The following is a 27811-nucleotide window of genomic DNA, read 5'->3' as shown; positions in this document are numbered from 1 at the left end:
CCCGTGAAATCATGCGTGGCAAGACATGAACACTTTCCAAGAGTCTCCTCAGAGATAAGGCTGTCACACAGAGCCAGGCAGCGCCGAGGCGTTGAACGAAAAAGATGCATATGCAGAATAATTCCCCGCAGGAGCGAGAGGTCACATTTTCCGGAGTGTAGGAAACCGGCTTTTTTTTTGCGAAGCCTTCAGCCAGGAGAGGTGAGGTTACAGCTGTTGGTGCTAAGAACCTACGCACTCACACACTTCATCTCACAGCTGTCTGTAACAAACTGCACTCACAGCAAAGACTTCAGAGAGGAGGGGAGGGGGGGATCTTCTTTGGGTGTTTTGTAACAAATGAGAGGCTCCCAAACCTTCTCCAACATGAGATGCCCTGGAGTGATATGAAAAGTGTTGAAAGATCTGTTATTCCTTCCCATACAAAAGAAAAAAAAAATGATGATTTGAGTTCTTGTCTGAAAAAAACAAAAAAAAACAATGAATTTTTTTTTTATCTTTTCACAGATTGGCCCGTGCAGATGAAACGCGGAGGGGCTTTGCCTGCATGACTGTCGCTGTTATATCAATAGATGGCATGTGCGATTGCTCCTGCAAACTGGAGGGCCAGGCCGCTGGGAATAATGTTCAGAGAGCAAGTGAGTCGGGCAGGCTGCAAGAGCTGGGTTGCTTGCGCGTATGTGCGTGCGTGCGTGTGCGTGCGTGCGTGCGCGGCTGTGCAGAGTTTATTGAAAGAGTTCCTCTCTCTTGCTCCCTCCCCCCTCCTCCTCCTCCTCCCCCCCCCCCCCCCCCCCCCCCCCCCCCCCCTCCACCTCCTCCCCCTCCACCTCCTCCCCGTCCTCCTCCCCTCCCCTCCCTCCAGCCCAGGCAGCAGCAGCCTGGGTGGTCCCCCTCTCTCTCCACTTTGGTGAGCTGTTGCTTAGCAGCTAATAATAGGCGATGTTTGCAAAGTAATTTGCCTCTTCCTTGGCCAATGGGAGCCGGAGCACTTTTCCATCAAACCTCCCTTTTCAGGATTTGCCGAGAGGCGAACTTCTCCAAATGTTACCGCTACGGGATCGGAGTTAGACTTGACACGGACGGCTCAGACATAGGCTACTACTACTACTACTACTACTACTACTACAGCAGCTACTACTACTCCTCTCTGAGACGTCGTTTCATAAACTATCGGGACGAATGAAGACTGGAGGATCTATACGGATTTCGGCGCATAATGTTGGGATGGAGTTTCGAGACTTGTTTGGCTCCAGGGAAGACTAGAAACCCTTCTTCTAATTTGTCGCCGGCGGTGCTGGATGCGCTCCGCTTCTATGTTGGATTATTGTCGCCGTTTCTGAACTCCAGCACCAACTCTGTGTCGCTTCGCTCTGCGCCCCGCTCACCCTCTTTGGACTATGGCCTCGGATCGCGGGGTCCCTGGGGCCGGCGTCTTTGGAGATTTACCCCCGAGTTATACGCGCTCCCAGCCGCCTGCGAACCCAGACCTACTCCGGAGACCCAGCTACTGCCACGCTGCGTTCGCACTTAAACAGATCTCAAAGGTGATTCCGTGCCCGCAGTCTTGAGGGGATTCACTTCGGAAGGGCAGGCAGCGTTCATTGAGTCGGCACATTTGAGAGAAAACTCTTCAAAAGCAGCTTTTTTTAATTTAATCGCGATCTGAGGGCGCATGTGGGAGCGTAGTGTAGTGAGGCAGCGGCTCCTAAACTGGGGTCCGGGGACCACCGGAGTTCCCAAGAAGGAGACGACAGCGAAATGAGGATTAGTGCAGTTTAACAGTTTAAAAATTAAAGGAAACAATAGGCCAGTCTGCATAAATTGACACCAAAGATCGTTAAGAACAACATCAAATGCATGCTTTATGTTTAGTGGGTCAAAACCATATAGAAGTTTGCGCTTGCATGACATTTTGGGAACCCCGAGCTAAACAAGAGCCCCGATTTTGGCAGCACGTTAACTTTGCTGTTTATTTGAATGGACATCAGCTTCTCATTCATTTGCGATGTTAAAGCCACCGTGAGGGGGTGAGTGAGGGAGGACTCGTTCCCATATCCCAGCCGTGTTGTGCGTGTTTTTGGCTTTGTGCAGCCAGCGGAGAGCGCACTGGCCCGGGGTCTGTTTGGAAATGCGGTGGGTCTTGTAAAGGAATTCACTGATTGAGTTTGATCTGACAAAGCATCTTTGGACCGCCCGGATGCTTGGACGTGTTTCAGCACTGCTGAGAGAAACCACAACACCAAAGCGGCGTCTTCTGCAGCAGTGACATTCGTAGCACAGGGACAGCTGGGCTCGCGCTGGAGCTGAGGCTGGAGCAGATGTGTCAAAAAATATAGGAAAAAGTGAAGAATGAGCACTGGTGTAGAGCACGCAGATGATGGCTTCAGCTCCATGTGTAAACAGCTGTGTGTTAGTTTACGCGTAAAGACGTGTCAGTGACAGAACAAGGCTTCACCACCAAGAGAACATTTAACTAAAAATCTTTCCTTATACATTTAAAAATATAGCTTTAAATAAATAATGTTCTTTACAATATATGAAGTGACACATTTTAAGTAACGCAATACTGATACTACTACAATCCTTTGCTGCAACAGTAGCTTTCTTTACGGGTATTTTGCATATATTTTTCTTCTTAATAGGACTGTGTCTCCTTTATTAAGCTTATTATATTAAATCAACTGTGCCATGAGTTGCCCCTGGAGATCCTGTCTGGACTGAGAACAGGTGATGACTTGAGGTTTAAGCAGGAGTCAGAACGCACACAAGACGGGACAGTGTATGCAGCAAATCTGGTTGTTAGCCTGTTAGCGCATTAACTCAGATTTATATAAAGTGCAGTCATTCTCTGTGAATATAAATATGTGTCTCGTCAAATGCTGCCATGCTCTTCAGATGTGTCTCTCAGATCCGTTCACCAGAGACAAATCTGCCCCTTTCGGACGCTTGTGCAGTGATGCATCATTTATGTGAAGTGATATGACAATAACAACAATGTCCCTTTTCTCGCCCTCCCTCTTGCTTCAAATCTAGGGTAAGGCGGTAGGTCAGAAAGCTCCTCTGTGGATCCGGGCGAGGTTCCAGGCCTTCCTGTTCTCTCTGGGCTGCCACATCCAGAGGCACTGTGGGAAGGTCCTCTTTATCGGACTCTTAGTGTTCGGAGCCCTCTCGGTGGGACTCCGGGTCGCCGCCATCGAAACAAACATCGAGCAACTATGGGTGGAAGGTGAGTCGAGATAACCTCTCATTTGCTTCTCTCGGGTGTTTGCTGCTGAGTCTGTGTGCAAGCTGTTCACAAGATCGTTGCTTTGCTGCCGGTTCTCCAGGTGAGCTGTCATCGTTCTGATAGCCCGCTATAGGTTCATAGCCGGTTTGCGTGCTTTCAAGTTCAGGACACTCTGCTGGAGGTATCAGCCATCCATCACTAAGTGGAATTTCATTGACAGTAGTGGCTGGTGGGAAGGTGCAGGGTGGGCACGTTAGTGTCATCTCAGTGCCGTGGGAGGGCACTAGGTGTTCAGTGACTGACACACTGGCAGCAACAAAGAGTTTTGGAGTGGTTTGAAGTTTTAGTTTTGGCTTTGAATTTGTGGTTTCATATTGGCACAAAATTACAACTGGCAGCACATTTTTACTCATTTCTCACATCATTACAACTATACAGGAAGAATGCACATTCAAGTTAACTTGTAGACACACTATTGACTTTCTTGTTTATGTCTCCTGAGTGTCCTGATTTTTTGTTGTTCCTCTCTTACGTACAATTTCACCTGAAAACCGTATCTTCGTCATTGCTGCCTCTAAATGCTCCCTTCTGTCATACACCTCTTTTTCTAGTCTTATAGCCACAGTTGCGGTTTGCGATTTTCTATACATCGCCTTAAATACGTTAAATATTCCCGTCTTTAGGTTATTTAGGTTATCTGTACATTTTTAAGGCGCAGAGGCAGCTTTATTTGGTTTTTCACACTGGCCAAATTCCTTTTAAACCCCCAGGCTTTCAGTGCCGGGGCTGATCCCCGCAGCAGATGGACTGTGTGAATGGTTAGCCATCTTTGAGGGCTCTGACCCCTCCCCCCCTCAGCTCCCTGTGTGGTCCCTAACTATTCTTGGATTCCATTCAACAAGAGGCAAGCAGGCAGGCAGGCAAGCAGGCACCACCTCCCTACCCCCCCTCCCTCCCTCCCTCCTCCTCCTCCTTCTCTCCTCCTCACAAGAAGAAAAAATATAAGTGAATGCAGCTGAAGTTTACCCACCTGTTTTGCACGCTCTAAAAGCGCCACAGCAGTTGGTGAATATAAACAGACTCTATAGGGTTTTTCGAGGCCCACCATGTCACTGGAGGACAGGAACAGGCGGCTCCCACAGGACCTGTGTGTGGAGGTGTCGCAGGAATCACACACTGCTGGTGTCAGGAGAAGTGTCGGGAGGCTGCGCGCTTCACTTGCGCAGGAATTTAAATAAGTTAGTTCGTCAGGCACTATTTAAAAATTAAAAAAACAAAAGTCTGCTAATGCACATCCGATGAAATTATTAGCCTCAGCGTGGAAGTGAAAGTCGCAACCAACGAAAACAAGGCACAAGAGTTGGAATTTCCACTGTGTCCTTTCTCTTTGGTTTCATTCTGGTTAGTGTAAAGCTTCAGGATTACCTCTTGAGCTAATTGGCCGGGCCATGTCTTAAAGGAGATGTTTAGATGTTTGTGTGCCAGTTGTTTTGCTGTGGGACTCGCAGAGTTGAACCAGGGGGGCTGAAAAGGAATGCTGTGCCTTTAAGAGGCCGTGGCCATGTTTCTAAAGTTTCTGCCTGCCTTGTTTCCACCAATAGCCCATTGACAAAGCTGCTAGGGCCTCAATGGAGAGTAAAGTGGTTCGGTAACAAGGAGAGGTTAGTTCTCCCTCTGTCTCTCTCTCTCTCTCTCTCACACACACACACACACATAAAAACACACACGCACCACTGCAAATAAGCCGTGGAGCACAAGAAGGAGGATTGAGATGCTTGCTAGCAACACTGCAATTTTCCTAATTATTTTACAACTTTATCCGTAATTAGTTTTTCTATTTGTAATGTATCTTGACTCGCGTTTGATGTGAACATGCAAGTCATTTGCTTCCCTTTTGTAGTGTGAAACAGTTTGCCCAGATTGCAGGATAAACAAAGCTCTCCCACTTGTATCCTAATTTGTTCAGAATAAACTAGCTGTGAATTGACACCGTATGTGTTAACACTCTGCCACCTAGCTGTGTGTGTGTGTGTGAATGTGTTAGGAACATATGCTTCCCATCATATATTCATACTAGAAGCTGCTGCCCCCACGGTGTTCACACACGCACATACACACACAAACACGTACACTTGTCATCTTCGTCACCTTCGGTGTGTGGCTACGGCTCGCCGGGCCGTCTGTCCGCCCGCTTGAAGTTCCTGACTGCGTCCCGGTCTGTCTGCCTGTGCTTTGTGTGCACGTGTTTAGGTTTCTACCTGTCTGTCTGCCTGCTCTGTGAAGTCAGGGCCACCAGGGCTTTTTTAATTGCTTCCTCCCTTCTACGGGACCGAAACGCCGTGAAGCAGAGCATGGCAGCGCAGTCTGTGTCTAGAGAGAGCAGACAGAAAGTTCCTTTTTGTTTAGTCCATACCTACCTCTCCTAAGCAAACACGCCGCTACATCATTTTGTTTGACTTGAAGGAGTCTTGTGCATTTGCAACGTGCACCTTCATGAGCGGAGGGATTACTCTCGCCTTCGGTCCACACACCTGTGTAGGTGAGAATAAAAGCCTCAGTATCAGGGTGTTTAGTCTGACAAGGAGATTAAGAACTATTTCTGGCTCACTGCTCTTTCAGTCTGAGAGAATATGAGACAGACATCACCCATCAAATTACCTTCCACTCACACAAATCTCTTCTTGTTTGTTTTAAATATGTTGCCTGAGGGATGACACTAGATGAATGATCCCTCTGCAGGTGTTTTTATTCAGAAACTACACAAAGAAACTAAATGATATTGTCCTATAATCCACCATTTTCCCTAATTTTGTACAAAAAAACAAAGTTTCCACTCAGTAAACACAGTTATACGTTCAAGAGTGTGCGACCTGGGTAGTGTCTGTGTTGTCCACAAGCAGGGAGGAGAAAGATCATAAAAAGAGGTGCAGGAAGAAGATAGGGATGAGAGGAGACAGTGGGGGGTTGGGGCAGGAACAGGGAGGAAGGTTTATGGCCGGCTCACACTTTTTTTTCTTCTTTTTTGCGAGTGTTTTCGCCTGTCTCACTTGAACAAACATCAAGTGTGAGACCGTCTCCTCCGTTTCGCCATAAAGCGCGGCAAGAGAGCGCGCTTTTATGAGAGCGTTTCCCTTCCTAAAGCTGCAGCCTTTCCACTGAAACCTGTGAAACTGATGATTTGTGTTTGCTCCGCGCTCGGGCGACTGCTTTAAGCGTCCTATCAAACGGTGGAGACTTTTTCAGCTCGGATTGTTCTCCCCTTCACAAAGCCCCACTTTGAAAGCGCGTGCGGTTCGCAGGGGGAAGACGCGGCCCCAGCGTAAAAGTGATGGTGTTTACTCTGACATTAACTAAACTCATCCTTCTTGGCAGAGTTTGGGTGAGGCATGACAGACGCTGTACACAGGCTCAAGCTGTCTAAATATGAGTCGCACCCTATGTCCCACGAAAAAGGCCGCGCGGAAAGAGGATAGGAAGAAAAGCGTAGACTTTAGCTTAGCTAGCTGTGAAGCCAGGCTAAGAAACAGCCCCGATTAAAAGAGAGGAAAGATGAGGAAAAAAAACACTCGAGCGAATGCACACGTGGGCATTTCGGCGTTTGGAGCGGTTTCTCTAAACAAACCTCAGCGCGGCGCAGCAGGTAAATGCTATAATTCATTGGAGTGCACACAGCGGCCCAGTTCAGACAGAGAAAGGGAGCTCTATGAGGCATTATTGGAGGTGAATAGTGCGCGGTGGTGCCCCAGCTAGATAAATAAACTCCCAGCGTTCAGGGCCCAGGACCTCACTGGTAGAGAGAACAAACAAGACCAGAGTCAACCTGGGTCACTTCTAAATGTTTATTTCACCCCCTTCCCTCCATCCTTCAATCCGAGTCTACCTCATTCCATCCCCTTTCTCAGCATCCTCCCCCCCCAACACACACACACACACTCTTCAGCAGACAGACCAAGACCACCCCCCAACAAATAAACACACACTGAGCAGCTATAGATACATATGACAGACACATGGCTTTTCCTTCCTCTTTGGAGGAAACACGCCAACTCCACTCTTTTTAAAGTACTGGTCTAATACGCTAAAACAAATCATTTTGGCTAACGAGTATCACACATTTCCAGCGATAACGTCGAACTTCATGGTGTTACTTTTGGTGCCAAAGCTTTTATAAAAGAAGGCGCTGGACTCTTTGCTACGCTGAATGTCCTTAGAGAGGCTGCAACGATACTGAAAATGGGATGATAAAAACTCAATCAGTATAGTGCGGCGCCCTTTCTCTTCACACTGAAGAGCAACCTTTGTCTCCGGCCCTGGCGAAATAAAGCGACACCAGTCACCTTAGAGTTTGCACCATTTGCCTCCGTCTTTACACCCTGCAAGTATAAAAAAAAAAAAAAAGTAAAGGGAGATGGAGAGAGAGAGAGAGACTGGACATATTCTTGGTACTTGGGAGGGAAGAAGAAGAAAAAAAAAGAAATGGTTCTTGGGCTCAATAAATTCATTTCTCATCTGAATGAGACCAGCAACGTGGAAAAATTTTGCTTTTCAGGCAGGGATGAATGTATGTTTCAACCACACATTAAGCAGTATTAGCGGTCAGTGGAGTGTCTAATGTGACTATTTTTCACAGTGGCCAACACTGCCCATGATTAGCATAATTAGCAGAGGCAAGCCTATACATATGGAAATAGAAAGTGCCTAAATGCCAACCCTGGCGGAAATTTATGTGTGGTGGCTAACACCGCTGGCACATCTGAATAGAATGTAAGTGAAACTGATTTTTCAGGTTGTTGTTTTTTTTGCTGTTTTATACAGTTTTTAAGGTGTGATCGCAGAGTTGTTTTTTATTTTTATTTTTTTACCTAATGCTGGAGCTGCACGATCCAAACAGACAGAAACAGATAATGTTCATGCACTGATAAGAATTATAAACTATATAGAAAGAATTCTGTCTTTGACGATTGATGAAGTGACACACTGTATTTCTATAGGTAAGATAGCAAAGTGCCAGCTTCTCTTTCTTGCCCCCTGCCTCACCCTCCCACCGCCGACTCTGGCATTGTTTACAGGCTGGGAAAGTTTCGGTCCATTTGCTTTTGTTGTGGAAAAAAAAAAAACCCTTCCCTCTTTATTTTATTCTGCTGTTTGTTGGGAAACATCTGAAAGAAATTGAAGGGTTGAATGACAAAAGGGTCTGCATTCAGTCTGGAGCTGTGCTGAAGGATTGTATAGAGGAACGGCCCATCTGCTGGGGGCAGCCCGCTTTAGGCGGTGCCCTGGCTTGGGTATGCCATAGGGCAGTGGTGGGCTAAGGACCCAGAGTGGGGCACAGTCCTGATTCTGGTGGGTCCATATGTGACAAAAGGGGGCTTTTGTGACACTGGGTAACAGGCCAAGAAGAGAACGAATGCTGGAAATCAAAAGATCTAAAGGAGCTGTATTGTGAGTTGAGAGGAGAAGTAAATGATAGGTAGTCCATCGCAGGCTAATGGTGTTTTCCTGTTTCTCATATTGTTCCTACTCCATGGTGGCCTTTTCCGATTAAAGCTGTATTTTTTCTAGGGACGTTGTGTGCAGGGATAAGGTGTACATTTCTTCTTATGTTGTCATGCTGCGTAAATCATCCAATGCACTACATAGCGAGCTAAAGCATACATGTCACTTTCAGCCCTCTTCGTCTTGGGTCTTCCTCCATAGCAGCGTGGGGCCTTTCAGAGGCCCCCTAATCCAGCTAATCTACCACACTGAACTTTGAAGGCGGCCTGGTCTGACCTAGCATGGCCTGGAACCGGGACTAGGCCTGTAAGCTACGAACACAGAATAGAATAGAATAGAATAGAATAGAATAGCAGCATTTTTAAATGTGGTCTTGGCTCGTCCTGGGAGCCAGATGTGAGAAGCCGCACATATTTCGCCGAGTTAGGCGAATCTGGGTGTTTGGCTTTTGGGGATGGAAGGGTCAGGTGGGGAGGAAATGACTGAGGTTGGTGGAGACAGGGTCCAGTGTTTTCACCACACGCGCACATGCTCAGGTACACGAACACACACATTCAGACAAACATTATATTTGTGCACCCACGGCCATGAAGCCGTGTCAGGGCTTGTTATGACATTTTCCCTTGCTTTTCACTTCTCCAGTGTCGTAACTGTTGTGAAAGCGCTTTTGGTGGTGAAGCTAGTAAATGAATTCATATGTTGCGCCCAAAAGAGTCGGGCTGTTTGCTAAAATCTGTAAGACGGTGGTCGAGTTTGTGAAAAACATCCAGAGAAGCTGGGGATCTGATTTGGACGGAGCTGTGATCGTTTGCGTTAATTTCCCCACTTGCCCCCCAAATTTCTGATCACGTTGCCAAACATGGACCGATATTTCATGTTTCAAAATTGCTCATGTAATAAACTCACCAGTCGCTGGGGTGTTACAACCCCAGCCTCCACACTCAAAGGCGCTTTCTTCCCAGGGTGGGAAAATTTCCGGGAACTGTCTCTTTAAGGCCGTGTGGAGCGCTGGCTGAGTGGAGGGAGCGGGTAGGGGGGGAAACCGAAAGAGAGAGGCAGCGTCAGAGAGAGAGAGAAAGAGGGAGAAAAGGGAGAAGAGAAACAAGGAGACAGAAAGAGAGGTGGAAAAAGAAAGGTTCCCTAATGGAGTGAGAGGCGAGCCGAGCGGGAGAAGAAGTGAGTCGAGTAGCTGTGAAGCTCGGAGTTGGGTGGTTGGGGCCGGACCAGGGGTTGAGGAGAGAAGGCGAGAAAGAGAGTAGAGAGAGGACTGGCTGCCTGGGTGGTCCAGATGGGAGGAACGAGACACAAATAGCTATAATTTACTTCAGGAGGCCTGTAATTACAGAGCCAGAGTCTCTCCGAGCCACCCAGTTCCTGTTGGGATCAAAACCCCACGCTGCAGAGGTTAACATACGAAATGTCAAAAAAGGTTTAACAGATGTCAAAGAGGTCCACGAACGGAAAGGGTTCCATTTTGTAGTAGCCTTTTTTTTTTTTTTTGATTGGAAATCTGAGTGGGAGGAAACGCAAAAGTAGAGTTGCGGGGAACCGTAGGTGTAATCACTGTTTTCATACCAAGTCCTGACTCCTTGCACACGACGGCGTGAAAATGATTTAATCAAAGTCAAATGCGCTCTAGTGCAGCTTTTTGTTTTGATTCCGTCCTCTCAATTCTCAAAAGCTGCTTATTCCTCTTTCTTCTCCTTCAGAATAAAAGCTTTATCAACACGTTGATGACGAACATTTCACGTAGCCAGATGTGCAAAGAATATCCACAGAGAACACGTCCCATTTTTAAGGTGTTTTCTTTTTGGGATGCACTAAGCCAGACACCGGTGGCTGCAAATAAACACGGGGACCTGATATTCTCGAGCTCCTGCGAAGGTAATTAAAGCCTTGAAAGCGAAGCCTAGAAATATTGGACTGTGTCTCCGAGGCCCGTGGAGTTCCAACCTGATCTCACACTTTTGCGGCGTAGGCTGAATAGTTTGTTTTTTCTTTTCTCCCCATCAATTATAGGAGCCTGTTCCAGGCTGGGGGAGGTGCAGGGAGCGTGAGGGAAAGAGTGAAAGACAGAAAGAGAGGGAGACGGATGGAGGGGAAAGGCGGAAGCAAGAGGGGTTAAAAGGAGTAGAGGCGTAGATGCTTGGAAGAGTTAAACCCGGGGACTGAGTGCGGCGCATGTGAAAGTGGGCAAAAGAGTGACAAAAATTCGAATTAAGAAGGTGGTAGCCCTTGTTTCCAAACTTCCCCCGCCTCCCTCTTCTCTCCCCCTCCCTTCCCTTTCTCTCTCCGGGGTTGTCATGTAGTGGGACAGCAAGAGGGGCAGACGGGCCCTCTGTGATCCAGCGCGGCATGTTTCATGTCCACTTGGCACAGGCACAGATCCCCCCGGCTGGCAAACTCTTTTCAGGGCAACCTCCTGTAATTAGGGGGCTGGGGTCTACCGCACAGCACAACATAGCTTTCCCTCTCTCTCTCCCTGTTTCTCATCCTCTCTAACTCTCTTCTGCTCATCACCACCTCATTGATATGACAACCACCTTTCTTTCCTTCTATCTCCATGGATATATTCACCTTTCTTGTTTATCTTCTCGTGTCGCTAAGCACTTCCTGTCCTTAGCAACACCTCTTCCCTTCTCCTCTCTTCTCTTCTCTTCTCGAGGTGAATGTCTTAGTCCATATCTGCTTCCCTGAGCGGAGCAGTGGAGGGTTTTTGGGGGCATCGGAAGGCTGGTTTTACTAACTAACAGGGCACATCTGTTTCGCAGAAGGAGCCAATGAGAAGCCGTATTACTCATTTCTCTTGGCCAGACACTGGCTTGTGTGAAGTGCCTTCAAAACCAACACTGGCGAAGGCCAAGGGCGTTGGTCAATATAAGTGTGTGTTCTTGTGCGAGTGTGTGTGCATACGTGCGCACAAAACGGACTTTGTTATAGGATACACGTGTGTCTCTGTCTTTGAGTGTGCATTAGTCAATCCGTCCATCCGTCTATTGTATTATATATCTATCTATCTATCTGTCTTTTCCACTGCTCATTTTCTCCCTCCTGCTTTGTTTTCTAGCTGGCAGCCGGGTGAGCACAGAGCTTCGCTACACCAAGGAGAAGCAGGGAGAGGAGTCGGTGTTTACCTCACAGATGCTCATCCAGACCCCCAAAGAAGAGGGCACAAATATTCTTACCCAGGAAGCTTTGCTGGTTCACATGGAAGCCGCCCTGTCCGCCAGCAAGGTGCAGGTGTCCCTGTTCGGAAAGTAAGTCGACCCGTCATGTGGAAAGTTTTTTTTTTTTTTTTTGTATTTATCCTCGAGTCCATAACAAAAGCTGTAATTAAAAAAAAATATATGTTTTCTTTCTCGCAGATCGTGGGACCTTAATAAAATATGCTATAAATCAGGAGTTCCTATTATAGAAAATGTCATGATTGAAAGGGTAAGTTGACAGTTAAACATTTCTTTTCCAATCGTACGCTACAAGTGCGTATTTCTCACTGATTTGTGATGTTTAATCATTCCTATTTTCTATTTCCTGATCCCAGATGATTGACAAGCTATTCCCCTGTATGATAATCACCCCACTGGACTGTTTTTGGGAAGGGGCCAAACTACAGGGAGGCTCTGCCTATTTACCGTAAGTCTCAGAATATTGACCCAACGTAATTTCTTTTTTTTTTTTGCACATTACATTTCATGGAAGCTCTCTCACTCTCTGTGCTGTCATTGGTTGCATCTGATCAGAGTAGCGTTTTTGGAGAGGTCCGCAACTTTTAACACATGCTGGATGGAGACATACAGTTGGGCTTTCAGTAGTCTGTCAGTGGGTGCTGTGACTGACAGCGGCGGTCAGTAATAGAGTTCTTTTAGGGCCCAGAGGGGGACCAGAGGGGGGTGTCCTGACAGAGAAATTCAAAGAGAGAAGTTTAGGGAGGGATGCAGCGAGTGAGCGAGCGAGGGAGGGATGGAGAGAGAGGAGATGGCTGTAGCAGGGTGGTGGGTTGGTAGAACGGAGGGCGGGGAGGCGGTGGCGGCGGCGGCGGTGGTGGTGGTGGTGGTGGTGGTGGCAGGGGAGCCCTTTGGGTCAGACAATGGTAAGCATTCTTTCAGTTTACGAGTGAGTGTCCATCAGTGCAGGGGCCCCGGAGGAGGGAGGGGGGCCGGCTTTGTCAGCTCACGGCTAACACTCGGCATTCTCATGGTAATGCCCCGGGCTCCCAGCTCCCAAGTTGTCCAACAAATAAAATGGGCAGTATTCAAGCCTCAAGTCCCCCGAGAAGGACAGAGAGAGGCTACAAGACAGTTAACAGTGGAGTCTGGGCGTATTTGGGCATTTGCAGATTCAAGTTTTTTTTTTCCTCTCCCTTTTTTCCGAGGACAAAGTTCTCTTGAGAAATTGAGTCGCTGAAAGGGATCTGTTTTTTTTTTTTGTTGTTTTTTTTTTTTTTGTCGTCAGAAGTGATATTTCAATCGAGCGCTCAGTTTATAAAAGATAGTTTAGATCATAGCAGATGTTCCTTTGCAAAGAAATTATTTGTTTATATATCTGTCTGCACTGACTGCAGCGTGTTGCATGACAAGCCAGCACATACAGAAACAAACACAAGTTTCCCATCCCTGGCGCGTCCCAGTCGGTTTGTCTGAAAGCGTGGAGAGAGGGAGAAGGGGTCTTTGATGATTCACACATCTTCCAAGGATTCCTGTAATTCGCACAAAGTGTTCGACATCTGTTGTTGTTTATTAAGTGTTTTTTTTTTCTTTCTTTTTTTAAAAAATTTTTTTTTTCACGTGGCGCTAAAGAGAACTCGTGGTGGTCACCGAGGGCAGCGGCCCTTTGGTCGGATTCTGCTTCAGCCCTGTTTTAAATGCAAAAGAAGAGAAATAGTGCGATAGAGAGGGAGAAAGGGGAAGAGAGGCAGATTGGGAGAGAGAGTGAGAAAGAGTGAGAGAGAGAGAGAGAAAAAAAACATAGGAGAACAAAAAGCAGCAATCTGTGAAAAAACAAAAGGGCCCAGGCCTGGTTCAGTCAAGCAAAAACTAGCTGATAAAGGAGTGTCTTTGCAACCAGCGGCAAAAGGGACCCTGGTATGTGGGAACAGGAGAGGAGCTCTCTTCATGAGCCGTTGGAGGGAGATTGAGGCTGGGGTTGAGATACTTGGGATTCTTTTATTTCCCTTTTTTTTTTTTTTGTCTGCGTGTTGTCTTGAATCACAAAACGGAACCTCAGCGCCTTGCCAACAATAGCGCATCATTTCTTCGAGTCTAAACAGTCATTATAGGTGAAGCATTTATCTCTGAGCGGTGTCAGCTCTGAAATATATTTTAGCTTTAAATAAAATGAATCCACGCTAACTCCTTAAAACAGGCTGCAGCCTGGAGTTATTTATGTGCGCACGTCAAATAAAGAAAATAGCGTGAGTTCTCCCCAATTTCTTTCTCCTCTCATTCCTCACCTATTTTCCCTCTTGCCTCCCTCGCATCCTCTCAGCCTCCCCTTCTTATCAAGATGTTCGGGAGGCAGAGGTAATTGTTATGACTCGGTGCAGGGCATTGAGGAATGAAAGTGAGCAGGCAGCCACCGTGCCTTTTCCCCGGGCATTGTGGCAGCGTGAAACAGGATAATAAACGCTATTTTATCCTGTATCTGCAGCTCGCCTCCTGCGTAGCCCGGCGCGACAAAAGAGCGAGATAGAAACTGGACTCGGGAGTTTTTTTCCTGCTCAAAGTAAAGATTAGCTGGAATGGATAGCCATGGAGACTTGCAGGCACAAAGTGATGAAAGTTATCGTACGCTTCCTTCTCTTGAGTTCTGAAGTTATTTTCCGCTTACCGGACTTTTGTCTTTGCTTTGCAGGGGCATGCCAGACATCCAGTGGATGAATCTAGATCCAGTCAAGCTGATGGAGGAACTGAGTCAGTTCACGTCTCTGGAAGGATTTAAGGAGATGCTAGACAAAGCCCAGGTAAGACACAAAAACTTCAAATCAGATATATAATAATAACTAAAAAAGAAGCAGTTTTCCAGTTTTTAATGTACTTGTTTGGATTCCTTAGGTGGGACATGCCTACATGAACAGGCCTTGTCTAGACCCTTCAGACCCTGACTGCCCTCTCAGCGCGCCCAACAAGGAAGAAGGAGAGGTAAAGTCAAACAAAAGAACGCAGCTTTAGCCATCATATGCAATAAGACGTAGCACATAGGACAAAGGACACTACATAAAATCCTAACTTTTTCCGTCTACTCTCCTGCTCCTTGTCCTTACAGAGCCTTGATATCGCGGGGCGTCTCCAGGGGGGTTGCCACGGTTTCAGCCGGAAGTTCATGCACTGGCAAGAGGAGCTCATCCTGGGAGGGCGCGTCAAGAACAGCCAGGACGCACTGCTAAGGTGTGTGTGCATTAAGTTACGACTGTTGTAGTGCAGCTGAGCAGGCAGCCAGTCAGCCCTTTAGGTTGAAAGCCGCTAAGACTGAGGAATCTTTTTAACCCCTAATAACTCCACCAACACATGCTAGGAATGCCTCGTACCAAGAGGGATCAGTTTCCTGCATAACCCTGGTCCAGGACAGACCAATTAAAGAGGATTGGCAGCCACATAAAGCCCTCCCACCCTGCAATACGTTTCAGAAAACATGTAGGGGAAAAGCTCTCCAGTTTACTTTCATCTAAAGCTGACCCGAGTCTCTTTAAAAGATGATCTCCAGAGTTTTGTTTTCACTCTACTGATTTCAAGTGGATTTAAGAGCGTGGCCAATACAAATGGAGTGACAACGTTGGGTCGGAGCCCAGATCAAGACCCACGCGGGCCCAACCGAGCCTAGAATCAAAGAGGATCCCGGTCCCATCTGCGAGAGCCGCACTTAGCATCGGATGTGATTTATGATAATTTCTTTCGCATTTCGAGCGGCACTGCTGCTCGCCGTGCTGGTGCCAAGAAAACCTGAGGACATCTGGGATCTCGGCCTGCAGACAGACTAGATAACACCTGCTTTAAGTTGTTTACGTTGGCAGACAGACAGGCAGACAAATCCTGGAAGAGACGGCACCTGCCTTTTAGCCACTCACAGAGAGGCTTGTGCCATTAAGGTTCAGGGATACTAAGAACATCTAAACAGTCGGAGTGAAAGATGTTTAATGTGCCGGTTATGAGATGGATGATGCAGGTGAAGCAAACCATATTTGCCGGAAGGGCCCGACGTCTCTGATGTGTCCTAAACTTTGTGCTGTGTTTTACAGTGCCGAGGCTCTCCAAAGCATGTTCCTGCTGATGAGTCCAAAGCAGCTGTACGAGCACTTTAAAGACGACTACGAGATCCATGACATCAACTGGAACGAAGAAAAGGCCACCGCCATCCTTGAGTCCTGGCAAAGGAAGTTCGTGGAGGTATGAACGTACACAGTAAAACTTTTTTGGACACCGAGAAGACATTTCTTTGTCCTTATGCAGCCTTGTTCTGCTTTAGTACACACATGCACACCCACCCACTGAGACTTACTCTGCAGTGTCTGAATTCCATCAGTCTTCAGCTCCCTTGTAAAGTGAATCGCAGGGCAGACCAGGGCACCAGGTTTGTGTATTTGTGTGTGTGTGTGGTAGGCCAATCATCTCTCTCTGTCAGAGCCCTAGTTATAGGAACAAGCTGTTGCTGTGATAGCTGACACCCACCACAGTGAGGGTAAGCCGGGAGGGAGGGAGGGAGGGAAGAAAGTGAGGGACATGTGGAAGGGAGGAGGGGTAACGAGCTCAAACGTAAACTGACAGCGACGCGATTCCCCTCTCCTGACGCAATAAAAGAACACGAAGCGATCCGTTTGAGATCGCGACCGATGCCGTAGTGCGTACAGGTAAACAGCTTCGGCGGCGCTTCGGTTCCTTCGCGCCACGGAGCGCGGAGGGTAGCCTCCCGAGCCATGTGATCCCATCCTTTTCACCTTTGACCCCACAACCTCTGGCATCTGTGCTCATTACTCCTCAGTTGTCATACTTATACACGCACACACACGCACACACGCTACCTCATGTAAAAACACACACACACTCATACTCACTTTCAAAGACATTTCAAAGGGACGGAGCCCTTCTTTTTTTTTCCATTTTAGGGTCCTAAAATAATATGGGGCCGTAGAGGAGGCTTGGGGTAGCATTGGCGGTTTGAGGCCATGTGTTCGATAATTCTTTTTGTGTGTCTGGTTTTAAGCTAACACATTAAAGCTAAACCCTTTGATAACACGTTGCTATTTATCCTCCAGGTGGTTCACCAGAGTATCCCAGCTAACTCCAGTCAATCCATCCACGCTTTCTCTACCACCACTCTCAATGACATCATGAAATCCTTCTCCGATGTCAGCGTCATCAGGGTGGCTGGAGGCTACCTGCTCATGGTAAGCGTAGCGACTCGTTCTCGTTGATTAACTCTGAGTAATAACACTTCCCCTTTTTGCTCTAATAACATATGTGTCTGTCTCCTCTCTAGCTGGCCTATGCCTGTGTGACTATGCTGAGGTGGGACTGCGCCAAGTCCCAGGGGGCCGTGGGGCTGGCCGGGGTGCTGTTGGTGGCGTTGTCGGTGGCAGCGGGACTGGGCCTTTGCTCGCTGCTCGGCCTCTCCTTCAACGCTGCAACCACGCAGGTACAACATAAAGAAAACCACATATAGTTATATAGTTAAAAGAAGATTTTAACACAACGGGGCGGGGGGTGGTCTACCTTTCATGTGAAGCCCAGATTTTGATGTTCAAATGTTCACTCTGACCCTTTCTCCATTGATGTGTTTCCCATCCCAGGTGCTTCCCTTCCTGGCGCTGGGGATTGGTGTGGATGACATGTTTCTGTTGGCTCACTCCTTCACAGAAACTGGAAGTAACATCCCCTTTAAGGTAGGTTTAAAGGTCTCCTCTGCTCTCCTCTCCCCATCCTCGCCTCGCCTCGCCTCTCCTCTCCTCTCCTCTCCTCTGACTCTGTTCTGTGTTCCTTCCACAGGAGCGAACGGGAGACTGTTTGCGTCGCACCGGCACCAGCGTGGCTCTGACTTCCATCAACAACATGATTGCGTTCTTCATGGCAGCTCTCGTACCCATCCCGGCCTTGCGAGCATTCTCACTGCAGGTACGTTCTGCACACACACACACACACACGCGCGCGCGCCCTCACACGCATGCGCACAGACATAAACAAGTAGTACACAATCGCACACCGTGAGGCCTGAGGCTCCTTTGAAAATGAAAGAGATAACTTAAAAGTGGTGACATTTATTCAAGGCAAGGAAAGCCTTTGTTCCTAGTTTTATTGCCACTGCACCTAGAGGGCCAGCATTTTTATTTTTGTGTGTGTGTGTCTGAGTGTGTATGCGCGCATATAGACGTGTGTGTGCGTGCCCGCGTGTATAATGGGGAATAATCAGAGCAAAGAGAGTGATGAACAGACTGAGAGAGGCAGACAGAGAGGGAACGAGAGGGAGAGAGAGAGAGAGAGAGGAGGAGTGGATCAGTATATCACTGGCCCGTCAAGGCGGTTTTCTCTGATCTGTGACTAGCTGTGGGTGGTCCGAAGCACACAAGCATTCACACACAAATACACACGCGGAGATGTGCACACACTGGAAACCGCAGTCAGTTAGAATGTCAGCTTCAGGGGCTGGGGTGAGCGGGGAGGCGGTGGCAGTAGTCGTGGTGAAAGGTGATGGTTTTGCTCAGACTCGCAACATATATATATATCCCTTCTGCTTCTTTCTCTTATTCTTTCTAGCTGTTCTTTTTGGCACTCTTTTCTGTTTCTCTCCCCTCCTGGCTTGCTTAGTGTTCCTGGCTTGTGATTTAGAGTGAGGCTTTTCTTTACTTACTGGGCTGTGGTCTCAGTCGCTAAAAAAGTTCTGACTCTCCCCAGCTGGGCTGGATTGTCTATAATTTCACAAACTGTTCTCTGTCTCTTCTCACTTTGTCTGTTTTTCTCTCCCCAGGCGGCCATTGTGGTCGTGTTCAACTTTGCCATGGTGCTGCTCATCTTCCCCGCCATCCTCAGCTTGGACCTCCACCGGCGCGAGGACAAGCGCTTGGACATCCTCTGCTGCCTGTACAGCCCCTGCTCCGACCGCGTCATCCACCTCTCTCCGCACGAGCTGTCGGATGCCGGGGAGCAGCCGCACACGCCCGCGGCTGGGTCGGCGCACGCGCACCAGTACGCGGCGGGGTCGACAATCACCACCAGCACCCAGATCACCACCACGGTGCAGGCGTTCACGCAGTGTGACGCCGCGGGCCAGCACATCGTCACGATCCTTCCGCCTACCTCCCAGATCTCTACCAGCCCTCCTTCCATCATCCTCTGCCCCACCACTCAGGCTCAAGGTAAAAAAAGCTATATGTACACAGTGTTCACTACAGTTCAAACACACTCATTGTACCAAAACACTAATTTCCTGCTTATATCTCCTCTTTCTAGCCGTCTCACCTTCTCCCACCACCACTTCTGTGCCAGACCCCTACGGCTCCCAGCTCTTCACCCCGACCTCCAGCTCCACGCGGGACCTCTTAGCCCAAGTGGAGGACTCCAAATCAGGGAAAGAGTGCGTCCCACTCCCTTTCCTGCACTGGAACCTGTCCAATTTTGCCAGGGACAAATATGCCCCCCTGCTCCTCAAGCCCAAGAGCAAAGCCATCGTGGTTGTTCTCTTCCTGGGCCTCCTGGGTCTCAGCCTGTACGGCACCACCATGGTGCACGACGGCCTTTACCTGACTGACATTGTGCCACGCGACACCAAGGAGTACGACTTCATCGACGCCCAGTTTAAGTACTTCTCCTTCTACAACATGTACCTGGTGACCATGGACGGATTCGATTATGCCCGCTCTCAAAGGCTGCTGATCCAGCTGCACAACGCCTTCAACTCCGTTAAATATGTGGTCAGAGACAGTGACAACAAGCTACCCCGCATGTGGCTGCACTACTTCCAGGACTGGCTCAGAGGTAAGAGTTCAGTCTCTGCAATGTTATGTTTTTTAAGGGAGTCAGGTAATAACTCACTCGCTGTCCCCTTGAGGGTTTTTGATAATGATGTCAGAATCTGGTAGAGGGTGCAACAAGTTTTTTCAGGTGTGCTTTTTTTATTTTTTTATTTTTTTTAACTAAGGACAGCAGCGCGCTGCTATGGGTGGGTGTGGGGGGTGAGAATGTGCAAAGGGTGAGTGAAAGTTCAGTCGCGCTGTTTACCCCCATCCACCTGGACTCAGGGGTGGCGTAGTAGATGAGTTGGGGTCATAGGTTATCTGCGTGTGTGTACATATGTGTGTCCTTAGGCTAGAATGTGTCAGAGGCCCAGTCAGGAGGAAGTAATAGCTAACGGGTCAATCAGAGCCAGCTGGAAAAAAAAAACAAAAGCGACGGAAAAGAAAACTTAATATTTGAAGACGTCACTGTCCACATATAGGACAGACAACGTTTATTCTGAAAATAGAGAGCAGTTATAAATTACAACCACCGATAACCCTGTCTGTTTTGCCCCGCGTGCAGGTCTTCAGGCTGCTTTTGATGCCGACTGGCAAGCAGGCCGGATTACCGCTGATAGCTATCGTAACGGCACAGAAGATGGAGCCCTGGCATACAAACTCCTCATCCAGACTGGCTCCAAGAAAGAGCCTTTTAACTACAGCCAGGTATGTTTAAGACCTGAAAGGGAGAAAAAAAAAAAAGGCTTTAAAGCAGACAAACGGATGCCCTTGTCATTACACAGTGGGTGGCATTGTGGCCAAGAACTCAATGAGTGATTTTAAATCCTTTTTCTGTAGCTGACTTCTCGTCGGCTGGTGGATGCAGAGGGTTTGATCCCCCCGGAGGTGTTTTACATTTACCTGACAGTCTGGGTTAGCAATGATCCTCTGGGCTACGCTGCCTCCCAGGCCAACTTCTACCCTCACCCCAGAGAGTGGATTCACGACAAGTACGACACCACAGGGGAAAATCTGCGCAGTAAGTGTCTTATCTTGTATCGTTTTGGCGAAACTGGAAACTAGCTTGAATATCCAGTGACCTGATCTCAAACCTTCTCCGTCCCTCGTGCAGTCCCAGCAGCAGAACCTCTGGAGTTCGCCCAGTTCCCCTTCTACCTGAATGGTCTTCGCCAGGCCAGCGACTTTGTGGAAGCCATCGAGAGTGTGCGCACCATCTGTGATGAGTTTAGCCGCAAGGGTGTGTTCAACTACCCCAACGGATACCCCTTCCTCTTCTGGGAGCAGTACATCGGCCTCAGACACTGGTTCCTGCTGTCGATCAGCGTGGTGCTGGCCTGCACCTTCCTGGTTTGCGCCATTCTCCTGCTCAACCCCTGGACCGCCGGAATCATTGTAAGTCAGCAATCAGCTTCCCAACAGCTCTTCATCGTCATGTCTTCCTCATCCTTCCTATCCCACATGCTTTCCCCTTTTCCTTCCCTTTTCCACCTCATCCTACCTCGACATCATTAGCCTCATCGCCCCTCTCGTCATCCTCTCTCTTTCTTCTTACGCTCCTCAGCATAGCTCAATAACTCTGTCTAGGGGGCCCCTTTTTCTCTGTGGAGGGCCAGTATGCACACACACACACGGACCTTTGTCATTCTAATCTAGGCTCGGCCGGCCTTAGAAAAGGAAATGCAAAGGAGCAAGAAAGGCTTTGCCCTCCTGAAGCCTCTACCTCCAACTCCCTCGCTGCTTTTGTCAGGGCGAGAGGGAGAGACTTGGGGACAGGACAGATCTGCCCAGTTGCGACCTTGGCCTGCTCAACCCATCCATCAGGGATATATTTGTGTGCGCGCGTGAGAGAGAATGAGACAATCTTGGTGTTAGCAGTTGGAAAACATCTCACACACAAGCTGGTGGTACCGGTGGTCCTTAAAGGCCCCGAACTCACACACAAACACACATCCGCATATCCCCACCGGGGGCCTGTAGCACAACAACAGAGCCAGTTTCAGATGGAATGTGTTTAATTTAAAGTAGCCGTCCCTAGCAGCGCTGATTGAGACGGCAGCACAACACAATCTCCTCCGACAGAGAGGCACAGCTCCACGCATGTATGGTCTCCAAGCATCAGTCAGCCCGCGAAGGTTTCGCCCAGCCTGTATGTGGTCGAGCAGTAAAACAGCTTTTATCATTTCCAATTTAACCGTGCCCCAGCTCAAAGCCCCTGCTGGGATCAAACGCTCCCGTTGGCCAGGAACCGTTTTCTCCTCCTTGTTGTCTAAGACTAGCTGTTGCTGTTTGTATTGCGGTTCGCGGACCCACACATCGACTGTTAAGACATTAGCATTGTGTGATAGCTGCTGCGTTAAAATGTCGGAAACAATAAAAGCAGCTACACGCGCTGCCGTCTCGTGTGCAAAACAAACAGACGGATGCATGTTGTCTTGGGCGCCGTTAGCCGTTTCATCTACCTCTAGGAAGGAAGCAGAGAAAGAGATGAAGGAGGGAGGAAAAAGGGGCCGGCATTAGCCTGAGGGTGGGAAATTTGAGATGCGCTTGAGATCTTGAGAACGGGGTCAAAGATTGTGTGGGGTGAAGCGGCAAAAGGGCTCAGCTCAGTCGCTAAAGAATGACATCATCATATGTTCTTGTTTGCTTTTAATTATTCATTATCATTTAGCTGAATATCCAACCCTATCACTCTACTTTTACTGAATCATTACCTGTTGGAACTCTTACATTTTTCCGCACAGAAGTTGGTAACGCTTCATTTCCGTGTGTGTTCTTCAGGTGTTTATCTTGGCCATGATGACTGTGGAGTTGTTCGGCATCATGGGTCTGATTGGTATCAAGCTCAGCGCCATTCCTGTGGTCATACTGATCGCTTCGGTGGGCATCGGAGTGGAGTTCACCGTTCACATTGCACTGGTAAGTAAACAGCCTCGACATAAAACAAGGGGGCACCCACTCGTATTAACCGTCAGGGTTAATTCATTGAGCAGAAAGCTGTTTAAAAAAAAAAAAATCAGCGCAAAAGCAGAGACTCTGAAATGGAAAGTGATTAAGGTAAAATAAGTGCGATTAAAAGTTTTACTAGGAAACTTCTGGCTTCCTCGTCCGAGCTGGCAAACCCGCTTTCAAACGCGGTGTACTGTCTTGTAGCGTAGTAATCCCCAGTAAAAAACCAAACGCAGGCATCCCGGAGCTTGCCAAGCCTCGCCGCAAGCACGGGTTTTGTGTAATCGGCAAGATTTCTAACTCGTTTCTCTTCCCCACCTTCCCCTTCTGCCGCAGGGCTTCCTGACAGCGATTGGCAACAGGAACAAGCGCTCGGCGGTGGCTCTGGAGCACATGTTTGCCCCGGTGGTTGACGGAGCGATCTCCACTCTGCTGGGCGTTCTCATGCTGGCGGGGTCGGAGTTTGACTTCATCATGAGGTGAGGCGCTATACGTGTGTGTGTGTGTGCAGCAGTGCATGCTTTGTGCTGCCTTTGTGCTTTTTTTTTTTTTGTGGCGATGGTGGGGGGGACAGTGCTCAGTTTGGCAGCAGTGGTGTTTACACCCTTCAAAAGAGTCAGTGGTTTCCTCTGATGAGTGTGTGGAACCAGTTGTGATGCCTCACTCGGGTGCGGGAGGAAGCCTCGTCAGGGAGGGGGTATTCAGGACTGCATGCAGGTGGAAACGTTATACCCCCCTATTTATGCGCGCACACACAAACAGTGACAAATACGCACCTGGTTCTGTCACTCTGGGCACACCCACCCACACACACACACACACACACACACACACACACACACACATCCGTCTCCCCAACCTCAGAGAGCAACAAATGGGGAAAACATCAAGGGTGTGTAGCAGCTGCTTGTAAACATGGAAGTGTTCTGCTGCCCACTGGGTGGTGTCTCTCTCTCACTCTTTCACTCCGTCTCTTTCACACACTCAAGGGAATCTGTAAAAATTCCTATCATCCGTTTGGCATTCTCTCCCTCCGTGTTGGATGCTGTAATAAAAAGAGGAGCTAAATTTGAACTGGTCAGCAAGTCAGATGGTCTACAGCCCACCAAAAGACCACCATTCCCCTCTCTCTCTCTCTCCCTCCCTCTCTCTCCCTCTCTCCTCTCTGTGTGTGTGTGTGTCTGTGTGTGTGTCTACATGAGTGTAAATCACGTGTATATGCGCGCTCATATGTGTGCGTGTGCTTTCTACCACTGTTTCATGGTCGGAGTGGAAAAAAAGGCGAATAGCTCCATGTTTTTCAGCCGAATGTGGTCTCGGCCCAAACCCGAAACCACAACCTTGAGCTCACAGACTGCAACAGGCCTCCGTGACATAAAAAGCACAGTTTTTTTTTTTTTCCTCTTTTTTTCTGAAGAAACAGAGACAGAAGCGGAGGGAGGGAGGAGGAGAGAAACTCTGAGGGTGGCTTCCTTGCAAGGATATGAGGTCCTTGTGGGTGGGTGGATTCATGGATGATGAATGGATCCTCCACGGTGTTGTATTAGATGGATAAAGAGGTGTAAATGTTTAGAAGTGGAGGGAAAAACTCGGAATAGAGAGGACGTGGGATTGGTTTTAAGGGAGAGAATGTCAGTATCTTGGTTTTTGTTTTTTTTTGTTTTTCTGTCACACAGTAATCTGGGATCATTTTCAGAGGGTGGGGTGAGAAAGGGAGACAGAGGGGTCTAGTCTCTGTTGGAGGTCTTGTTTAGCTGTAGCTGTGGTCGGGTGAATGGGGCAAGCCAAAGCTGGCTAGCTGGGGAGTAGCATAAATATACTGCTGTAAACATCTCCTGGCCTTGTAACGCACTGAATAAACAGCGAGCCTAATTCAACTCTGCTGAGAGACCTCTCTCACACACACATTTATGTAGCATGCATGCACATGCAGCCAGCCATAAGCGTGCGCTCGGAGACGCACACACGCGCAGGCAGAAATGCACATATGCACACGCATGTAAACACTTACGGTCTCTTTCTCACAGACACATGCACACACGACTCCCCGGGCCTGACAACGAATGGAAAAGATTACAGTTTATATAAACAACAGAATTCCTAACAGTGAGACGCCGTTGGAGGTCCCACCAACGTCTCACTCTCCTTTTTTTTTTTCTTTTTTCAGTCTCACCCTTGTTTTTTTTCCGCCATGTAAAGAAATGAAAAAGCAGTCAAATGGGCGAGTGGGCTCGAAGGCCACGTCACGAATACAATTACATCCTATTTGTTGTTTCAGCATTTGCGTGTGAACGTTGCCAGATAAAGCCCCTTGATTAAATATCCGCGTGCGGTTTAAAGGAGGCAAAAAGGCAGAAAATTTTCATTAAAATGGTCACGGTGGCACACGCTAGGCCTCTGATAGAGGAAGAAAACCAGGGCAGCGGCAGAAGAGGAAAAGGGAAAGCCTGTCAGGCAAAATCTGTGTGTGTGTGGTGGCGGTGGGAAATTGGAGGTTGACTGAAATGAGTGCGAGTAAGGGTTGTGAAATTACCTCCAACATGAAAACCGTGAACTTTTCTCCAAGCGTGATCTTTGTCAAGTAAAGGAGTCGTAATAATCGTCGGAGTAGTCCGCGTTTCCATAACACTCGGCGGCTATTATCCCCGTCCTTGTTGGCTTTTTTCCCCTCCTCATACCAACATTCATTTTTTTCCTCCCTCTTTCTTTTACCTCTTAAAGTCTGGCTGGTGGTTAGCATCTCACTGTCTCTCTCTCTCTCTCTCTCTCTCTCTGCTTTCTGTTAGTGTTTAAGTGGAGTCCTCTCTAATTTTCTTGGGGAGCTCTTTCTTGTGGCCTGCCTCCACCCCTGGCCTCCCCAGAGCTCCACTGAGATGCATGCACACACACACACACACACGCGCGCGCAAAAAAAAAAAGCAAAAACTCACACACTCACGCTTGCCTTGCACACCAGTGTGGGCGCAAGAGAAAGTCTTGTAGCTGCAGCAGTGAAGGCATCAAAGCATGTTTTAGTTGGACTGAGAGGGGAATCAGATTTGCCCCCCCCCCCCCCCCCTCCCTTGCCTTTGATACACAAACACTGGGCTTTCCCTCACTTCTTCCTCTGAGCTACTTCCCTTCCTCACGTGCCAACTGTGTGCGTGTGTTTGGAGTCATGCGTGCACATGTATGTGTGTTCCCGTCCATATAAAACATCAGCCCATGTGGCCCAGCCCGTTTTATTATTACAGAAAACCTGAACTGGTAAAATGGATCAAGTAAAGATCTGTGTCAGATGTTAAATGTTTTCGACACTCTCAACCCATCTGCGGGATCGTTGCTCTGTGTGACCTCGCGTGCATGCTTTCTGATTCACGAGCGTATAGGCTGGAAGACGAGTGACAGACCTGTTCAGTGTAAACACGGGGTGCTTTGGAAACTGCCTCTTTTGGTTCATGCCCAAACTAACATCCTGTGTCTCTTCATCCTTCAGGTATTTCTTCGCCGTGTTAGCCATCCTGACCGTTTTGGGGGTGCTGAATGGCTTGGTTCTCCTCCCGGTCCTCCTCTCCATGATGGGCCCTCCGGCTGAGGTCACACCGGTTGACAACGCCAGCTGTCTGCCCACGCCTTCCCCCGAGCCCTCGCTGCCTCCGCCAATGACCCATCATGGGTACTACACAGGCCACCACAACCCGCGATCAACTCGACCACAAGCATTTTCGGAGTCGTCAGACTCGGAGTATTACTCCGAGCTGACGACCACATCGGGGATCGGGGAGGAGGATTACAAGTACTGTGACAGGAGCGCGTACCTAACATCACACGCCGGCGTCCCACCTGCAACTTCTCACATACTGCTGGAAGCCAGTAAGAACCCCAGCTTCCCCAAACTCACGGTACGCTTCATGACCACACATGCAAAATAACCCAGTCTCTCATCTTTGTGTCTGTTCTTCTAAATCAAGTGCTTTTCTGTGAGTTAACTTTAAACGTGTGTTTGTTGTAGGTGGTGAAGCCCTTCAGAGAAAATGCAACAGCCCCTGGTGGGAGGATTGAACCGTTAAGTGAACCCTCCCACAACGCACAGTCGCCTCTTGGATCCCAGGTCACGTGCTGGGATGGAAACAAGCGGGAGCAACAGAGGGGCCCCCAGAGACTTCAGGCTCAGCCGGGCCAACACTTACCCGGTGACAGAGCTCACTTTACTGGGAGGACTTGTCAAAGCGGGCCCAGGCTGCAGAACGGCAGAGGGCCTCAGCCAAACAGGACTAAAGGGCCTAGCTACGGTCACGGCAGCTCTGCCCTGCCGCCGCAACAAGCCGCCGCTGGGGGGGCTGTTACCATGGTAACAGCCACAGCCTCCGTGACGGTGGCTGTGCATCCGACCTTGCCGGGGGCCGCGTACCAAGGCTATATGCATGAAGGTTTTGACACGGACAGCGAGTCGGACTGCTTTGAGGACGCTAAGAGGACTCACGGCGACAAAACAAACTTTTCTTCATGTAAGAGAGACTCTCTAGAGCTCCAGGACCTGGAAGCAACACAGGGCCAGACAGAGTACCAGCTCGGCAAAACGCAAGGTGAGAAAAGTTTTGAGCTCTTTTCAACCTGCAATTGGCCTAACAACATGACAAGTTTTTTAGCCTTCTGTTTACGTCTTAGGAGTTTCCTAATACTGTTTTGTCTTCTGTCTGCTGCAGGTGGGCTGAGGATCCAGGCATCCAAAGATTGCTAGACTCTCTCACGCACGCCGTGCCCTCTCTCACTTTCGAGTCTCTGGTCACATCCCGGAGCGCCTCGATGCCTCGTGTGTGGCGTCACGTCAACGTCTTGAACTCTCAACTGTACATAGACTTTCACACGGAGAGAAAGAAAAAAAAAAAAGAGAGGATTTACTTCAAGGACATAATAAGAAAAAAAATCTTCTTTTAAGAATTATATAAATCTATGAGTATATATTTTAATACTAAAAAAAAGAGGGAAGCTATTTAAAAGAGTACTGTATAACTTGGGTATACTCTTGTGTAAAGGTTCAGATGTAAAAGATTATTTTCACGTGGGGCGGCTGATGTTTTTCCCCTCACGTTGTATAGAATAAGAAATGTGCTATATGTTGTCACGAAAAGTGAGATGTTATTAAGATATTAGGCTATTGAACATACATGGTCAGTGTTTTATTTCTACTTGTATTGTTCTTTTTTTGCTGCTACACTTCAAAA

The 27811-nt window shown here is 48.4% G+C and overlaps 1 protein-coding gene across 1 annotated transcript; it reads left to right on the top strand.

Moving 5' to 3' along the window:
* The first annotated feature begins 1058 nt into the window (after positions 1-1058).
* Positions 1059-27811, top strand: ptch2 (patched 2). Its single transcript, XM_084547308.1, has 23 exons — positions 1059-1544; positions 3034-3226; positions 11790-11979; positions 12088-12157; positions 12264-12355; positions 14573-14681; positions 14773-14859; positions 14984-15105; positions 15954-16101; positions 16968-17099; positions 17192-17347; positions 17502-17594; positions 17698-17823; positions 18674-19061; positions 19156-19680; positions 20224-20366; positions 20499-20679; positions 20773-21053; positions 22440-22577; positions 22944-23086; positions 26083-26488; positions 26599-27172; positions 27293-27811. The coding sequence occupies exons 1-23, from the start codon at positions 1398-1400 to the stop codon at positions 27325-27327; spliced, it is 4479 nt and encodes a 1492-aa protein (XP_084403434.1). The 5' UTR covers positions 1059-1397; the 3' UTR covers positions 27328-27811.

This window comes from Chelon labrosus (genome assembly GCF_963514085.1).
Source record: "Chelon labrosus genome assembly, chromosome: 6".
In the NCBI taxonomy this organism is placed as follows: Eukaryota; Metazoa; Chordata; class Actinopteri; order Mugiliformes; family Mugilidae; genus Chelon; species Chelon labrosus.
Note: the sequence above shows the minus strand (reverse complement) of the source record. Positions and strands in the feature narration are given on the sequence as shown.